The following is a 15,221-nucleotide window of genomic DNA, read 5'->3' as shown; positions in this document are numbered from 1 at the left end:
ATCGTTATTTTCACTAAACAACTTCCACTAATATTTTCCCGGGCTAATGGAGTTTGGCGCAATTGACCTTTTCCACGTCAAGAATTTCGCTAGTAGCAGCGATTAAGAGAAGCACAACTGGGGGATCTTTCAACCACGAACCGCCGCGGTGGCTCAGTGGCTAAGGCGTTGCGCTGCTGAGCACGATCGAGGTCGCGGGTTCGATTCCCGACCGCGGCGGTCGCTTTTCTGATGGAGGCGAAAAGCAAAAGCGCCCGCGTGCACGAGATTTCGGTGCACGTTAAAGATCCCCAGGTGGTCGAAATTAATCCGGAGCCCTCCACTACGGCGCGCCTTATCGCCTGCGTTGCGTCGGCGCGTTAAACCCTACAATCAATCAATCAATCAATCAATCAATCAATCAATCAATCAATCAATCAATCAATCAATCAATCAATCAATCAATCAATCAATCAATCAATCAATCAATCAATCAATCAATCAATCAATCAATCAATCAATCAATCAATCAATCAATCAATCAATCAATCAATCAATCAATCAATCAATCAATCAATCAATCAATCAATCAATCAATCAATCAATCAATCAATCAATCAATCAATCAATCAATCAATCAATCAATCAATCAATCAATCAATCAATCAATCAATCAATCAATCAATCAATCAATCAATCAATCAATCAATCAATCAATCAATCAATCAATCAATCAATCAATCAATCAATCAATCAATCAATCAATCAATCAATCAATCAATCAATCAATCAATCAATCAATCAATCAATCAATCAATCAATCAATCAATCAATCAATCAATCAATCAATCAATCAATCAATCAATCAATCAATCAATCAATCAATCAATCAATCAATCAATCAATCAATCAATCAATCAATCAATCAATCAATCAATCAATCAATCAATCAATCAATCAATCAATCAATCAATCAATCAATCAATCAATCAATCAATCAATCAATCAATCAATCAATCAATCAATCAATCAATCAATCAATCAATCAATCAATCAATCAATCAATCAATCAATCAATCAATCAATCAATCAATCAATCAATCAATCAATCAATCAATCAATCAATCAATCAATCAATCAATCAATCAATCAATCAATCAATCAATCAATCAATCAATCAATCAATCAATCAATCAATCAATCAATCAATCAATCAATCAATCAATCAATCAATCAATCAATCAATCAATCAATCAATCAATCAATCAATCAATCAATCAATCAATCAATCAATCAATCAATCAATCAATCAATCAATCAATCTTTCAACCACGGTTGCTTCTGGTGCCGCCGTACTTGAGGCTAATAAGGCGGCACGCCCATGGCGATAGCCTGTGAGGCTCTGTTGGCATGCTAATCGCTCTGCGCTTTTCGCTCTTTCACAAAGTTCGCTGTTTGTGTGCACTGTTGCGGAATTTTTACTCTTTTCCCAACGCCTGTGATAGGCCGTCTGATGATTTGGCAATTTTGCAGTAACCACAGAATATCAGCCCCAATCTGTCTGGAGTTGGCCCTGCGTGCCGACCGCGGAACTCATCAACGGCGACTCAGATGATACCGAGCCCCCAAGAGTAATGGCAGCACCTCCAGGCGCATGCGCAGATAAAGAACTTCGAAAAAGTCCATTACGACACCGCATTGCTATCAACCGAGATGAAGTAGACCGTCCGAAAGTTATTTTTGCATCACAATAACTGACGGAGTAGCAGTCCTTGGCATTGCGAGTAAAAAAAAGCGTGTCCAGATTTACAAAGCAACTTGCTCGTACGATATCGATTGATTTGATTGGTTGTGGGCTCAAGCGCGCCGACGCAACGCAGGCGATGAGCCGCGCCGCAGTGGAGGGCTCGGGATTAATTTTGACCGCCTGGAGATCTTTAATGTGCGCCGAAATCTCTTACACACGGGCATTTTTGCTTTTTGCCGCTCGTACGATATCGAAAAGCAGCTTTGGTAGGCCGGCACCTCAGCTGTCATATCGCTCGTTTTGAAGGAAACAAACCCCGCACGGGCGGAGGTCAATGACAAACTATTTTTACTGCGTCATTACGTGTAAGCAACCTTTTGAATATCTGCCCAGTATTCGTCACCTCGCTGAACATCGAGGATCAAATTGTAAAATTGACCTGAAACCGTATGGCAGCTTCCAAAGGAGGATGATGCACAAAAACACGAAAAAGGTTACCTATCTACCGCTGATACCTACTTTCACCAGATGCATGCATGTAGTTGATAAAATTTTACTTGGACGCAAACTACATCTAACTCTACAAAAGTAAATACAGTCAAACCCGACTATATCGAACCCGTTTACATCGAACTATCCTCTATATCGAACTATTTCTGCGCACAGAATGTATTCTATGAGAATGTATAGCAAAAATTACGCTTATATCGAACAGAAATAGCAGCAACTACCGATATATCGAACGCCAGCGGCGCAAAAGTGCCCCCTTGACCACCTCGCTTAACCACCTGCAGTGCATCTTTTGTAATGAAGGGACTTCAGCTGCTTCCTGCCAAGTAGAATGGCCCTCCAATGACGCTTTTCTCCTCAGAGGTTTCACCTACAACCCCCAAGTTGGCTTTCCCTCGCGGCAGAGGAGAAATCCGCCGCACACCCTCGAAAAGTGGTTTAGCCCTGCGGTTCCTGTGGAGCTCCTTCACCTCGCTCTTAGTTGTGGAAGTGTTTACAGAGCTCTCGGAGTTTCCGGACGCCGTTGATGGATCAACGGCCGACGAGTTCGTAAGCGTGGATGACGGTGTCGCGACCACGGGTGAGCTCGAAAACGAAGATTACGTTTCAGATGGTGCACCGAATTCAAGCGGCTACGAGGAAAACGACGAAGAGCCTTTTCCCACAGCCTCAGAAGCTATTGATGCGCTCGCGCTAGTTCGTCGTTTCTGCGCGAACGTGGAAGGTTGCGGGCTCAGTTGCTCCGACTCCTTGGACAATGTAGAAATGTGCGTGCTTTCGCTGGCAGCGAAGCTCCCTAAACAGAAGAAAATTCAGGACTACTTCGTGCGGAAGTGAGTTTGTTTTATTAATAAAGTGCTTTCATAAAGGGTAGGTGCTTTTATGCTGTTCAATTCTTCAGAATGCATATATCGAATTATGCCATATATCGAACTCGCGGGCGTTTTTTTGCGAGTTCGATATAACCGGGCTTGACTGTACTTTATTTAGAGATTTTTGGAAAAACGAAGCTTATCGTTAAGGAGAGCAGCAGTTTTGTTACTTTTCGCCCTTTCGGCCTATCTTTGTGCGGATGTATTTGTTCCCACAAGCAATGCTGATATTGTTTAACTTCGCGACTGAGGCAAAAGTCGCACAAATATTTATTCCCGTGCGTAGAACTCTAGTTAGGTCGTCAAACTTTTGTAGGGGTCTATGGGGTATGTGGAGGTGGCGTTGAGCGGCCCAGGTACGGCAAATATTGGACGTGGAAGCGCAAATGGTCCAGAATTTATAAAAGGTACTTTTTCCCTGTGACAGATGCGATAGGAATGATAAATGTACAGGCAAGTGCGCGTTTCGCACTATTTTCGGAGTAAATATATTATTTTCGAGTATAAAAAAGTTTTGCTAGCTCTGGAACCATCGCAAGCGCGTGTACACCTCGTAGGCTTATAATCTATTTTATTGCATTGAAGAAATAGCAGATATTGCTAATTATGCAGTTAGTATTAGACATGTCAGGCCGACGGCGGTGCTGCGCGGCGGTGTAGGAGAGAAACGCCCGGAGAACGCATCCCTGCACGAGGCAGAGCGCCGTGAAAACCGCCGGAGAAGCGCGAGTTCCACGGGACAGGTTCCTCTTCACCGTCACGGGCCGCTCGGAACTTGTTTCGGCGACTCTCCGCCAGGTGCAAACGTCGTCTGCTCAGAGCTACTTTAACGACGGTGCCTAGTGGGCTCAGTGTTTACGACGCTTAGGACTTCGTCATGGTGATTTAAAAAGCATAGACTACTATTTGGATCATATCTGGACAAAAAAATATTAAGTGGAAATTGTTTCTAAGAGCTGCGCTCTAAAATAACGGACCCCTCACCCTACTTTCCGTGGCACACAAATTGCTTTCTTCGGTAGTCGTTTACAGCATAAGAAAACCGTTACATATCAAACAAGGTAGGGAACAGCCTCTAGTTAGGGAAGTTCACTGGACAATGCACCACATTCATGCCATGGTGTTATCCGTGGAGTTTAAAAACCCCCTTTAAATAGCGTGTATAGATTACGAAGAAGTGTTTTATTCACTAGACACCACTGCAGTGATAAAGGTATTGAGAGAAAAGCGAGTAGAGGAGGCATACATAGGGCTACTGGAGGACATACATAACAAATGTACGGAGATAAAAACGCTTCAAGAAGCGTGATGAGTTCCCCATTAGGAAGGACGTCCAGGAAGGGGACACCGACTCGCTGAAATTATTTATGGCTGTTTGAGAAAGGAGGTGTTTGACAACCATGATTGTGAAGGCCGGGAATACGAGTGAAAGGAGAATTTAGAGCTACTTGAGATTTTCGGATGACATGATCGTGTTCAAGGAATAATGGGATGACCTGTAATAACCTGATGAATTAATGGACGTCTCTAGCCTTGCCCGCAACATCCGCTTGTTACGACCATAGCACCATATGCAGATATCGTCAGCATTAAAATATATAAAGCATGGTGGAGAATGCAAAAAAAGAAAACCGCTAATCTTTGCTTTAAAAATGTGGCTACACTTCGGAAATCCGAAGCTTCCCCGCGACATTAAGTGTGAATGCGATTGCAATTCCAGTTAATGTCGCAAGGAAACTACATAACATTCTTGGTTGAGGGGTCTGTAATATGAATCCTTCGCAAATGTTTTGAAAGCGTTGATGGTGCAAGCGAGAGGTTCGTCGTTAAGTAAACTGATGACGAGGAGGAAGGCTTTCCTGGTGCCAAATGAGGCATGTATTCGCATGAGCTAAATATCACATTAGGGAAAGACGCGTCTGATTAACAGGTGTACAAACTCTTCGTGACGGTTAAAGGGACAATGAATACAAAATACGACTTTGTATGATTTGAAAGAACTAGCCTTTGGTAGCTCACTGGGCTGCACTCCAGCAACTGAGCACGTTTTTTCACCAATAAACGCAAGCAATATTAAAAAAAAAAACGTTCAAATTTCGTGATACAGAGACGTAATATGGCAGGCGTGACGTAGTACGGGCCGGAACTAAAACAAAGTTGTCAGTGCTTTAACTGAACGTTACCATTCAAGCGATCCGATCGATTGGAACTAGACGCCACACTATACTCTACTCAGTCATATTTCTTGGCGGTGGCTTATGTCGACGGCCGCCAGTATTCTGTGACGTCATATAGATATCGCCAGAAAGTTGGGCAGTTCCATTTACGCTCTTGGACTCACCGCGGACTCTCCGAGAAGCAGTCAGATATTCGTTTCTCCCATAGATCCCTACGGCGTGGGGAATCTTCGGACTACTCGCGGACTTTCCGCGATGAGTCCGCGACTGCAAACGAAGAACCTCATTGACTAGGGAGTCGACACTGCCTCATCTGTTTTTCTTAATGTCAGCATTTGTCGTTTTAAGGTTGCGATGCAACTGGTATCATTGTTATCGGGACAACGCAGCTTTTTCAATGGACCAAACTTGTGTTCTGTGTTCACGGCCCCTTTAAAGTGGGTCTGATTAAACGGCACTGCATTCAACTCCGCACCTTTTACTTCCGGTGGATCCGCCTTGTCGTCCTCCAGCATCTCTTGGCAGCATTCGCGGGCCGCTCGGCAGCACTTCTGCCAGCGGTCGGCGAAGAGCCTCTTCGTGAAGGTCTCGAGGATCTCGGTGTCGCTCTCGTTGCCGTACGGCAGGAAGCACTCGCCCCCGCTGCCGCAGCCGTTGCGGCACAGCTTGCCACCGCGACAGTACCTGCGAGTGAGCATCCCGATGGAAACGCCAGCTCGAAAGCGGTTGTCTGCGCGGCCTTTTCCGCATTCGGTAGCTTAATTATGTTAATTCAACGTTTCGGTGTAGGTAACAAAGAACGCATGCAACCTAAAGATGGTGCTATCAAGGGACTGTATCAGCCGGGATATTACTACGTTGTCAGATTCAAAGCTACCCGACGTGGTGGCGCTCTGACTAAGGCTTTGTGTTGCCGAGCCCAGGGACATGGATTCAATCCCGGCCGCGGTGGCAGCTTTTCAGATGGACGCGAAAAGCGAAAACGCCCGTATGTCGAGATTTCGGTGCACGTTAAAGATTTACCAAATAATCAAAATTGATCCGGAGCCCTCCACTGCGGCGCGCCTGATAGCCCAGGTGTGGCTTTGGCGCGTTAATTAAACCCCCACAATAAAAAAGATTCAAAGATGTCATCGCGCACTGTAAAGCTTTGCGAAAAAAAGCCAACGTTACAGCAAATTAAAAGTCACGGCTGTACGTGAGTGGGAGAGGCATTGATTCAATAAGTAGGTACACCGGTTAAAAAAAACAATCGCTAAAAGTAAAGCTATATTGCCAGGGATCAAAATGAAATCTTATTTACCAGCTTCAAAAGACAGCAATTCTCACTTCTAAGCACGAAAAGGGATCGCTGCTATGTTAGTAAACATGACTTTTTGCGCGATACTATTGCGGATGCGTGAGTGGAGCGGTACACAGCACCGAGTGATTGATCTCCGTCGAGCTTTACGCACTTACAATTACCGTTCGCGCATCATGTTGTTGTACCCATATCAATCATAAAACAATTCTTTGTCGCTTTGATATTGTCACATATCCAAAGACGACACAGATGCCTTGAAGGAAAAGCAAGTTGGTTAGTGAACTTGTGCTCCCCTGACAACTCAAAGAATACACAGGCGGCGAAGCAGCAGTCAACAAAGCCACTTGCGCAGGCGAGTATCGCCGCATCGAATAACGCGGTGGCTGCCCGGGGAGTATGTATCTTTCGGGGTGGTTGTTTCTGGAAACGTTGAATTACATCGAGAACACTGGAGGTCAATGAAGATTATTCTAGTCTAGTGACGTCGGGGCAAGGCGCTCTGCCTATCAACTAAGACAGAGTGTGCGGCACGAAAAAGAAAGAATAAAGCACGCCCTGTGCTTGGCACACAGATAACACAGCCCGGCGTGGCCGGGCGGTAAAAGCAAAACACATAAGTATACGATCCCAATGCATGGTTCGCAGCAATATTGAAGTATCGCTGTTTTTTTATGGCCATGAGAAGACACGGGATGTCATCTTCAAGCGACCCGTCTTCTTGTCTTTTTTTTTTGTAAATCTTAACGGAAGCAGGAAGTGACGGCAGTACGAGAATTGGCATTTAGGTGCTGGTAAAGCGTAGATGAGCACTTCGATGCTATAACGCGTCGCCATTTTTCAGTATGTCACGTTCTGTCCGGCAAATACTCACTGGAGCCGCACTTTGTAAGGCTAACTAATAAAAAAGTTATTCATACGCGAGCCTGGAGCCGTTCTTGAAGGTCAAGCTCGCCATGTACTTGTAGCAGCGGGCGCAGGTGAGCAGGTTGAACAGCGGCGGCGCCAGGTACCACTGGCTCTCCATGCGACACGTGCCGGGAGCCTTCTCGTACAAGTTGCTTCTTGACGCCATTGTCTCGCACGTTCCACCGGCCACAAGCTGGAAACGTGGAGGAACACCACCAGCGTTTTACCCCTATATCGAATGTGAAACATCGGAATACCATTATATCGAATGTAAGCCTATGCCCTTCAAGCAGGAGAAACCCCGAGTGCAGCAAAGTATTATCCCAGTCATTGCGCGAGTGTAGTCGTCATGATTAGCAGGTATTGGATTGGAAAAATGGCGCCAGTTTCTTTTTAATTGACACCTCAGATTACATAACTCATATCAAGTTGCGGCTTTGTACTTATAGTTAACAAGCAATTGAAAGCCGCCGATACGCAAATGCGCGTTTCTGCCGCCAACTCTAACAGTTAGCCGGATTACTTTGATATCGCAGTCTGCTTGAGGCAACTTATACCTGCCTGAAATTATTCGGAAGTGATAACAAATATTTATTTGGTGTGATTATCTCACTACTAGTGCAGATGGCGAGAGAAGAAAGTTTAACAGGTATCTGGCATGCTGAAGACTATGTCAAATAACTACTCCCGTTGCTTCACTTTACAGTGAAGCACAGATTAGCAGCCAATTAGGTGATATATCGGCTCACTGGTAGACATGTTTGTGGTATAGTCGTACCTTAATTTTACGGCCATGACCGTGGTTTCTCAGTGCTGTTTACTTCCTTTAATTCCAAATAGCGTTTTTTTTTTTCGTGGAGAAGGGGGGGGGGGGGGGGGGGGACGGCGGATGAGAAAAAGCTGCCGAAGATTTTCAGCGGGTGACATGACGCGTACGAAAAATACAGGATTAGCTGAAAAAGTGTGACCCTATCGCGCATTTTCTTTGGCAAGTAATTCAGGAAATTTGCTTCATTACAGACAGATGACCGAGTGTACCAGATGTGGGAGTGGGGAAGGGGCGGATTTGAGTATTGCTGGCACACGCATGCCAGCCCTAGCGTGACAATTTAACAGCGTTTCCGCTAGCCGGCCTGCCGCAATTCTGGAGTGCCGGTAATTAAAGCACGTACCACTCGTGCTATCAGGTGGGTTCATCCGTATTGGCGTCGTCACTGTGTATGACAGTCGACGCTTACTGACAGCGCCCATGCGTTCCTCCTCTGTTGTCGGAGAGTATACAAGTACAGGTAGCGTCATAAGTTATTGGAACGAGAATTTTTGAACATCCCCACTCGTTTTAAATGCAACGAATGCCAGTTTCTAGAATAAGAAATTCCTCCAAATCTACGAGATTGTGTTCCGATTGCTTTTGACGACCCCTGTACATCCGCCTGCGGCCCCGTGTGTTATGGCACAATTCATAGTCCAGGTGTTGTTGGACGCGCAAAGCTCAAATCGGAGCTTGCACAAGCGTGATAACTGAAGCGTCAAAAGAACTTACCAAAGAAACGATGAAGTAAATGCGACTATGGCTTAGTGGCATGCTGTAACCGCTTGAGGATGAACAGATGACAGCTCGTCGTGCAGATGTTTCTGTTTTCTTTGTTTTCTTCACAGACATTCAACTTCGCGTCCAGCGGACCTGCAAACAAGGCAGCGCATGGACATCTCGGTGCACATCTTTCTCCTAACAGATATGTGTATTATGGGGTGTTCATTGTTCCGAATCGGTTCGGAGTTCTTCGCTTTCCCTAATAAGCTTACATTTGAAGGTTTGTCGACTTGTCTTGATTTTGTTTTTGTCCTCAGGGAGCCTCTAATTCTAAATTTTGGTCATGGGTACATTCTTTTACCAAATAATTGTTCCCATGTTTGCAGAAAAGTCTAGTTGAAGGACGCATGCAAACTGCTTTTTAAAAATAGCCGACCTCTACGGGAAAAGTCTCTGTGCACGAGGCCGTTAATAAAGAAAAAGTAGACCAACTTTTAGTACTGTAAATGATTTAAATTCGCTTTACGTACTAATCTTAGCATTTACGATTTTGGTAACGTTCAGGTTGAGAACAATTATACATTCGTAATTTATCAAACAGGAAAACTTCTATAGCTTGGGTCTGTTCCCCTGACACTGCGTTTACTCTTTCATCAATATTGAACAGCTTGAAGTGAGCCCAAAGCAAACATTGATATATCACAAATAACACTAACTTCTGTCGTATTGTGCTCGCATAGCTGTAATCTACACTCTCACGTGAAGCAAGATGCCAGGCTGTCGCGCACCCACTGTCACCGGTGATCTATCGCCAACGGTTGAGTATTCGAAAGAGTGATTCTTACGTGTGTTTCAGGTTGTGTCGTTTCAAAGGTATACGCTACATTAGATTAACGGAGCACTACAACAAGCTTCATGGCGCATTGAACGACGGAGCACTACAATAAGCTTCATGGCACATTGAACCAAACTGCTCACGAAAGCGTGAAAAGGTGGTATTCCTACCATAATTTACTTAAAAGCAAATATTTACAGTATACGGGCCAGTGACAACCACCGCAAACATGATTTCATCTGCTTGAAAATAAATACATCTTTCTATACATTCCAGGTTCCTTTACCGTCTTAAATCTTGGCTTGATTACAGCCAAGTTCAGTAAACAAAATGAAGTTCTTGTTTGATGAACTTTTCTGATCCCTCCCTGTGAAAAACAAACCAGTAGACAAGCGATATTACTTCTGTCAAATACCCCTATTTCGAAGGGGTACCTGTTTATGCGTACCAAGTCGTTCCTGGAAAGTTTCCCATTCAGGTTTAATTAAGCCCTAGTTTCTGGTCCCAGGCATGCGTCGCGCTGCGACATGTCGCCGAAGAGGGACAGCCGGCCAAGCACAGGAGGGGGGGGGTGGGGGGGGGGGAACGAGAACTCTCAAAGAGTATAAGCAGTCGCGCCGGTCCAGATGAGCCCCCTGCTACAGCGCCTTCCCTCCCTTCATCTCCCATTCTTGCTCCTGCGCCTGGAGTTCGCATTTACACAGTGGCCGAACGGGCATACGCGGCAAGGTGGGAATCGCATTTCTGACCTAATAATTTCGATGGACACACGCACACGCACACGCACACGCACACACCAACCCACAGGAGAGTGCCACAGCTGTAGGCCGCGGTTCTCAAAACTTGCAATCTCATGGGAGATAAGAGATGATTGCACATTTGCACAATGACCGCCCTTGCGAAAAATTAATTTCCATCTCATGCGAACAGTAAATCAGAGCCGTCAGATTGGAAAACCGTGGCAGTGGAAACGGGAAATAGGCATCTTATAACGTACCGCTAGATAGCTGTTAGCGGTGCCGCCACAGGTAGCGCTCATGGCTTTTAACGCGCGTTATTAAGTTTGTTCTTTGGCATAAGATGACCGTCGTGCAAGAAAAGTAGAAACCCGCCGCGGTGGCTCAGTGGCTAAGGCGTTGCGCTGCTGAGCACGAGGTCGCGGATTTGATTCCCGGCCGCGGTGGCCGCTTTTCTGATGGAGGTGAAAAGCAAAAATACCCGTGTGTACGACATTTCGGCGCACGTTAAAGATCCCCAGGTGGTCAAAATTAGTCAGGAGCCCTCCACTACGGCGCGCCTCATCGCCTACGTTCCCTCGGCGCGTTAAACCCTACAATCAATCAATCAATCAAGAAAAGTGGAAACAAAATTAGGGGGCTTAAATCTTTTTCTCAGCAAGAGCAAATAACTTTTGAGAATATGCGATGTGGTAACGTCTGGTAATTTGTTCTTCGGTGACACCACCAACCACTGGCGGGGTTACAAGAGGTCACAATAGAACTCGTGGTGCTTCTGAGAAGCACGTTAGATAACGGATGCTAAGAATGACAGATGTGTGACAACAAGGTGTGCCTCTGTCTTCCTTGTTCGCAATTCCGCATTGCTATTAGCTCCCGATTTACAGCGCAGGTGTGCGCGTCACCATGCCAGTGACTGCTATCCCCATTGAAACTATACTTCACTACGCCGACGTGTACATGAGCACACGCAGACTTTTAGTGTCCCAGCACATCCCGTGAATTCACTCTCGAGGAGCGACATGCTGAGATATTTCAGACATTTAAAAATCTCCATCACACGAGTTTCATTGCTTAGTCTCGAAATTTCTATCGCTTCCACCGAACGGTCGAATTGAAGTGGAAATTGAGCATGGCTGTCAAGCTGAGGTGGTTCCTACGCCCTCCTTGCCTCCAATAAAGATCTCTCCTCTCTCTCTCTCTCTCTCTCTCTCTCTCTCTCTCTCTCTCTCTCTCTCTCTCTCTCTCTCTCTCTCTCTCTCTCTCTCTCTCTCTCTCTCTCTCTCTCTCTTCTCTCTCTCTCTCTCTCTCTCTCTCTCTCCAGCTTAGTTTCCCTGACATGCCGAAAGTCCTCTTAGTTAAGGGCTTCGTTCAAGCGCTCGCGGCGGTTGTCAAGCCCCATTGGGCGCAGTATTTCAATCGAAGTGATGTCTCAATAAACCATTGCTCAATTAGATCCGTATACTGTAGCCGCAACATCCAGGATAATACCGAACGAGGAAGTAGTTCAGAGGAGGTAGCCATCCAAACAGTAACGACAGAAATAAAGAAGGCTCTAAAAGAAATGCAAGGGGGCAAATCACCTGGTGAGGATCAGGTAACAGCAAGCCTTTTGAAGGATGGCGGGCATATTGTACTAGAAACTGGCAAACCCGTATGCGTGATGCGGAATGACCGTGAGTGTACCGGAACCTTGAAACAACGCGAACATCATCCTAATCCATAAGAAAGGTGACATGAAGGACTTGAAAAATTACAGGCCGGTCAGCTTACTGTCAGTCGTCTACGAGGTACTTATCAAGGAAATCGCTAACAGAATTTATGCTGCCATAGATTTCAGTAAACCTAATAAACAAGCCGGGTTTCGTAATCAACAGTAGAACATATTCACACGATCAATCAGGTGATAGAGAAATGCGCGGTGTATAGTGAACCCCTATATATAGCCTTCATAGATTATGAGAAAGCATTCGACTCGGTCGAAATCTCAGCAGTCATGCAGGCATTCCACAATCAGGGTGTAGACGAGCATTGCGTAAGAATACTGGAGGATATCTACAATGGGCCAACAGCTACCATAGTCCTCCATAAGGAGAGCAGCAAAATACCTATACGGAAGGGTGTCAGATAAGGAGACCCAATGTCTCCAATGTTATTCACAGCGTGTTTACAAGATGTATTCAGAATATTAGATTGGGAACAGGTGAACGTATAGGTTAATGGAGAATACCTCAGGAACCTTAAATTTGCTAATGTCGTCGCCTTGATAAGTAACTCGGGGACGAATTCCAAAGCATGTTTACCGCTCTGGACCAACAAAAAGAACCGTGTGCCTGAAAATTAATATGCAGAAAACTAAAGTAATGATCAATAATCACGGGCAGCACAGCGATTTGAGATAGGTGGCGAGGCAGTGGAAGTGGTAAGCGAATATATCTACTTTGTCCAAGTAGTGACCCCGCATCCCAACCATGAGACAGAGATAATTAGAAGGAAAAGAATGTGGTGGAGTCCATTCGGCAGGAACTCTCAGAGAATGAATGGCAGCTCAACTTAAAGGGACACTGAAGTGATTTGTAAACAATGCGGGATTACGAGCGCAAATTGCAGTCCGGAGTCCCTAGGCTCTGTTTCGACCACTCTGAGCACGTTTACGCAAATTTATTTAGTAGAAAAATCAATTCCGAAATGCTGTCCTCCTCTCTGCATTTTCGCCCATTTTCTGTGGCGTTTTCGTGTGACGTCAGCAGGAGAGGAGCTGGCAATTGGCTGCGCTACTGCACGGCTCGCCGACCTTCCGCGACCGAGTCAGTCGGCCCAACGTTTAGTCCCCCGGCCGCCGACGGGTCGTCGCAATTCGCTCGATCAGTTGAAACTAAGCCACAACACGTTTGGGAATGGAAGAATGTGCCTTTTTTTACTTCGTTAGTTTGTACACTGTATCTAGCTCCAAGTCAAGGTCGCTTCACACAAGCGCTGCACAAGCGCAAATGAGACGCTTCGCTGACTGGTACGCCAGTAGGAAAATATAAGGCCTCTTGTAGGGGAAGAAGAGTCAGCGAAGTCAATATAGGTACTAAGGAAATAAAATCAACTGATATTTTTACCGTACAGCTTACACCTAGGGTGCGGGAAGGACTTTTTTTGCGCTGGGCGAACAAGCACAGCGGTCAGCAGCACGACTACGCATCTGCGAACGCTTTTCCGTTTACGAAATGCAATTCCTAGACGTGAGCTATTGTGGAAACTCGGGGGACGCTTACTGCACGAGCGCAATACAACAAATAGTCACCTAAGCTGCTTGAAATACTAAAACTAAATAAAAGTGCAAACTGGTTATACATTATATACCTTATATTTCGACCGCCGGGCAACCCCTGCGCGTGGCCTAGTGGTCTGGAGCGCTAGGTATGTCATCGTAAGTGTTTTGCCAGTCGCAAGTTCGAATCTTTGCGGGTACGTGCTTTTATTTTTTTTACAAGTTAACTTTCTCGTTTTTCGCCGATGTTTGCTATACTGAGTTCATCTTTTTTTTGGGCCGCAACGTTCATTGCTACACGAACTAGTCCACAGAACTCGCGCAGGCTGGCACTGGCGCGCTAGCGAGTTCTCGTTGGCATGCTGTTGCCATAAGCACCGACTGCTTGCGGGCCGCGGGCACAGGCTAGAATCAACAGACCTTGGCCTGGTGCGAACACGCTTTTTACGATACAGGCATGAGTGAGGAAAGCTCCAAATATGGGGGAAAAGCGCATGTATTTGAGCGTCTGCGGGGACGCGGAGGGCGTTCATGCACTGCGTAGGCCTTGTTACGTATTTGGCGGCTGGACGACCGACGGGTGCCAATGAACAGACGACGCAAGCAGTGCCAGGAAGACAATCCCATTTATTCACTCAGCGACGCGCTTTTTGTGCGCTGTCGAACCAATCAGAGGGTGGCAAAAACAAAAAAAAAGAGGAGCCGATATCGCGGCAAGCAGGCAGGCTTATGAGACAGCCAGACGAAAGAGCATGGAAGGCTCAGCGAATGTTACAACTCGGCCAAAGCTACCCATGTCGGAAGGCGTTCAAGAGGATGACGCTTCTTGAACAACTGAAGGTAGGAACAGGTAGCCAACATTCGTGGCAAGTTTATCCCAGCACAGCGCTGACTGCACGTTTCGAACGTTCACCATGTCCTTGTGCTTGGCATGGGTGAAAACGCCGGGGTGCATGGCTGCACACGCGGACACGTTGTGGTAGGCACCCGCACACTGGACGAAGATGGCACTTTGCGTCCTCAGGCACCAACAACAAGCCTGCAGAGTGTCTGGGGCTCCGAGGAGGAGGCGACGATGAGAACGGGCCTTGGTCGCAGATTGCCGCTTGGATGCCGCGCATGTAGCGAAAAGGTGCTGGCAGTAGACACCTGGCGCAGGGTTGAGTGCGGCTGAGGCAGTCAGCATTTGCATGGTGTTTGCCTTTCTTGTGCCGCACTGTGAAATCAAATTGTTGGAGTGCGAGGCTCCACCTCATCAAGCGGCCATTTTTGTTTGACATTTGGTTCAGCCACACCAAAGGGGAGTGATCGGTTTCGAAAACAAAGGAAGACCCTTTCAGATAACACGACAGCTTTTCGAGG

At 46.1% G+C, this 15,221-nt stretch overlaps 1 protein-coding gene across 9 annotated transcripts in view; it reads right to left on the bottom strand.

The window, feature by feature from the left end:
• LOC144169668 (calcitonin gene-related peptide type 1 receptor-like) overlaps positions 1–15,221 on the bottom strand; it is a 527,733-nt gene that overhangs the window by 74,902 nt on the left and 437,610 nt on the right. For all 9 annotated transcript variants that reach the window (XR_013322493.1, XM_077698942.1, XM_077698941.1 and 6 more), the window contains 3 exons: positions 9,038–9,178; positions 7,506–7,687; positions 5,761–5,969 (listed from right to left, as the gene is read on the bottom strand). Coding sequence is in view for 8 of the 9 variants with exons in the window: in XM_077698942.1 (XP_077555068.1) it covers positions 5,761–5,969; positions 7,506–7,687; positions 9,038–9,157 (511 nt within the window). In the remaining variant the exon portion in view is untranslated. The remainder of the gene's footprint in view (positions 1–5,760; positions 5,970–7,505; positions 7,688–9,037; positions 9,179–15,221) is intronic.

The sequence above is a fragment of the Haemaphysalis longicornis genome, unplaced genomic scaffold (genome assembly GCF_048455015.1).
Source record: "Haemaphysalis longicornis isolate Haplotype H1 unplaced genomic scaffold, Haemaphysalis longicornis Haplotype H1 scaffold_2, whole genome shotgun sequence".
Taxonomy (NCBI): Eukaryota; Metazoa; Arthropoda; class Arachnida; order Ixodida; family Ixodidae; genus Haemaphysalis; species Haemaphysalis longicornis.
This window is presented reverse-complemented; position numbering and strand designations above follow the sequence as displayed.